This window comes from Bactrocera latifrons, unplaced genomic scaffold, assembly GCF_001853355.1.
Source record: "Bactrocera latifrons isolate USDA-ARS-PBARC rearing strain unplaced genomic scaffold, ASM185335v1 scaffold_168, whole genome shotgun sequence".
Taxonomy (NCBI): domain Eukaryota; kingdom Metazoa; phylum Arthropoda; class Insecta; order Diptera; family Tephritidae; genus Bactrocera; species Bactrocera latifrons.
In genome coordinates, this window is record NW_017535163.1 from 590,952 (window position 1) to 593,294 (window position 2,343).

General features: G+C 38.2%; 1 protein-coding gene across 1 annotated transcript in view; it reads right to left on the reverse strand.

Annotated features, from left to right (window-relative positions):
• Positions 1–2,343, reverse strand: part of LOC108966633 — a 142,845-nt gene that overhangs the window by 26,739 nt on the left and 113,763 nt on the right. Inside the window, exons 6-8 of the mRNA XM_018929635.1 lie at positions 2,071–2,222; positions 1,633–1,840; positions 28–158 (exon numbers count right to left, since the gene is read on the reverse strand). Coding sequence (XP_018785180.1) covers positions 28–158; positions 1,633–1,840; positions 2,071–2,222 — 491 coding nt within the window. The remainder of the gene's footprint in view (positions 1–27; positions 159–1,632; positions 1,841–2,070; positions 2,223–2,343) is intronic.

Below are 2,343 nucleotides of genomic sequence, written 5' to 3' on the forward strand. Positions count from 1 at the left end.
TATGTGTGTCTGTTTGGCATAACTTACATTGTGATACCACTCGACCCGGGTTATGCCCGGATTCGCYTTTACATCGCAATCCAAGTAGACATCGGAGCCCTTCAGCAGGTTGTTCGGATCCAGAGGTGCGCCCAAGCGCAGCGAGACAATGGGTGCATCTGTGGGAGAAGAGCAGAAATAGATTCGGGATTAAGAARCGGTAAACATAAATTTTTATAATAAACTTTCAGCTTCTAATAAGTTTTTCGTTTGCTCGATCTAGAATTTTTCACGTGCTCTTTTCTGCATAAGAATCAAGGCCTTATATTGAAAACTTTTTCATTTGAAGAGAAATCTGCATGAAACTCGGCATGCATTATTTTTTAAGTCAATGATGCCATCTCCAAAGTTTTTATTTAGATCGGAACACCATAGCATATAGCCGTACAAACTGAACGATCGGAATCAAAGAATTGTATGGAAAACTTTTTCATTTGAAGAGATATCTGCATGAAGTTTGGTCAGTGTAATGATCTAAAGTAGTTATGTAATCTACGAAGAAATTGTTTAGATCGGATCACTATAGCTTATATCTCCCATACAAATTGAATAATTGGAATAAAAGGTTTGTATGGAATTTTTTTTTTTAATTGCTGAGTAATCTTAACGAAATTTGATTAGGATACTACTTAAAATAATTATGCAATCTKTGAAGAAACTGTTCAGATCGGTTCACTATAGCATATAGCGGCCATAYAAATTGCACATCCAAAATAAAGTCCATGTACGGAACACCTTTYGATTTGACGAGATATCATCAGGAAATTTGGCCTGGATAATTATTTAATACGAAAAAATTTATCCGATCGGATAACTATAGTATATAGCTGTCATACAAACTGGCTGAACAAAATCATGATAAAGCCATTCAGCTGGCCTTGCTTTACTATTTGTATTCTTCTAAGTCCAGTTCTAAGTTTTCATCTAAGAATTRCTTATATTGCAGCTTTCTCATAGGCTCAAGTACTATGTTTCGCATATGCAACACTTAGTTGCAGCACTTATTAAGCATTAGCTAATATAAAACAAAAGTACACTTCAGCAAAGAAATTGATTTGAAACTACATGCGGCTTCAGGCTCGGAATCCAATTAAAATTTACTCAAATCAATTAAAAACTTAATTAGTACAGCGAAAGCTGCTTACGTCGGCGTAAACCCGACTGCGAATAAAGCTCGAGTAAGTGTTTATTATTACATAGTTAACATTCACATAAGTGCGGGGGCATAAATGCTTAAACACTTAGCTGAATGCATGTGCAGCAAGCTATAGAATACGCGCCTRAGTAAGAAAGTACAGTTATACACAAACGCATACATATATGCGCAGGTATGCATGGGAAACTAACTGTACTTATGAAGTGCTCAGTTAATGTGAAGTGCAAGCGAGTACTCGCACTTGAATGTAACTAACTCGAGCGCACAACTAGTTAAGCAAATGCACACACACACAGGCAGCAATATACAGAGCCACCCATACATAGATTTATATGCTATACAAGCATACAGCATACATGTGTGTGTGCCTTGTGTGTTTGCATGCAAAGCCAAGCATAAGCTCGCCTTAACTGTCRCCGAGTCGACAATTGACTTACGTGTCACATTCAGCACGCGCGAATCCTTCAAATACAATCCCATATTGCCATTGCTTTGCGCCGTCAACACGGTCGTATCGCCCTCGTGCAGCTGCTGCGACGTTATAGATGGATTTAATGAAATGGAGCAGACTACTTGACGCTCGTTGTCCTCGGGCACCGGTATAAGCATCAGCTCGGAGACGGTGGTGTTGCCATCGCTGGAAGTCTGCAAAGATAAAATATTGAAGTTGAAGGATTAAAGATGTTCGCAAACGAGCTTTAGATCAGGTATGTGTTTTCGACTATGTGTTAGCAGCAAATATACATATATGAGTGAGTTGTTTAGTGGATTGCGTTTGATTCAAGGCAAGAACTAAAAAACTTGCGCTCATATTTTTTTATAGCAAGTCAAAAAATTAAATGCTCAATAATTTTAGTTCTGTATCACAAGCTTACCGACTGTGTTGCTCCCTTGAGTATTTGTCCCGATTTTTTCCACACAATTTGTGGCGCTGGTCGTGCGCCGACCGCGGTGCAGGTCACATGTGTGCGCGTGCCAGCGATGAGCGCGTGATTTAGACCTTGCAGCAGCAGACTTAGTGGCGGTACTGAAATTTAGAGAAAACAAGAAACATATTTTATAAATGTGCTGAAGGTGGCTTAAAATGAATATTATAGAATCATTGAAAATTTGAAAAAAAGATAAAAAAATATTGTTTAATTAAATAA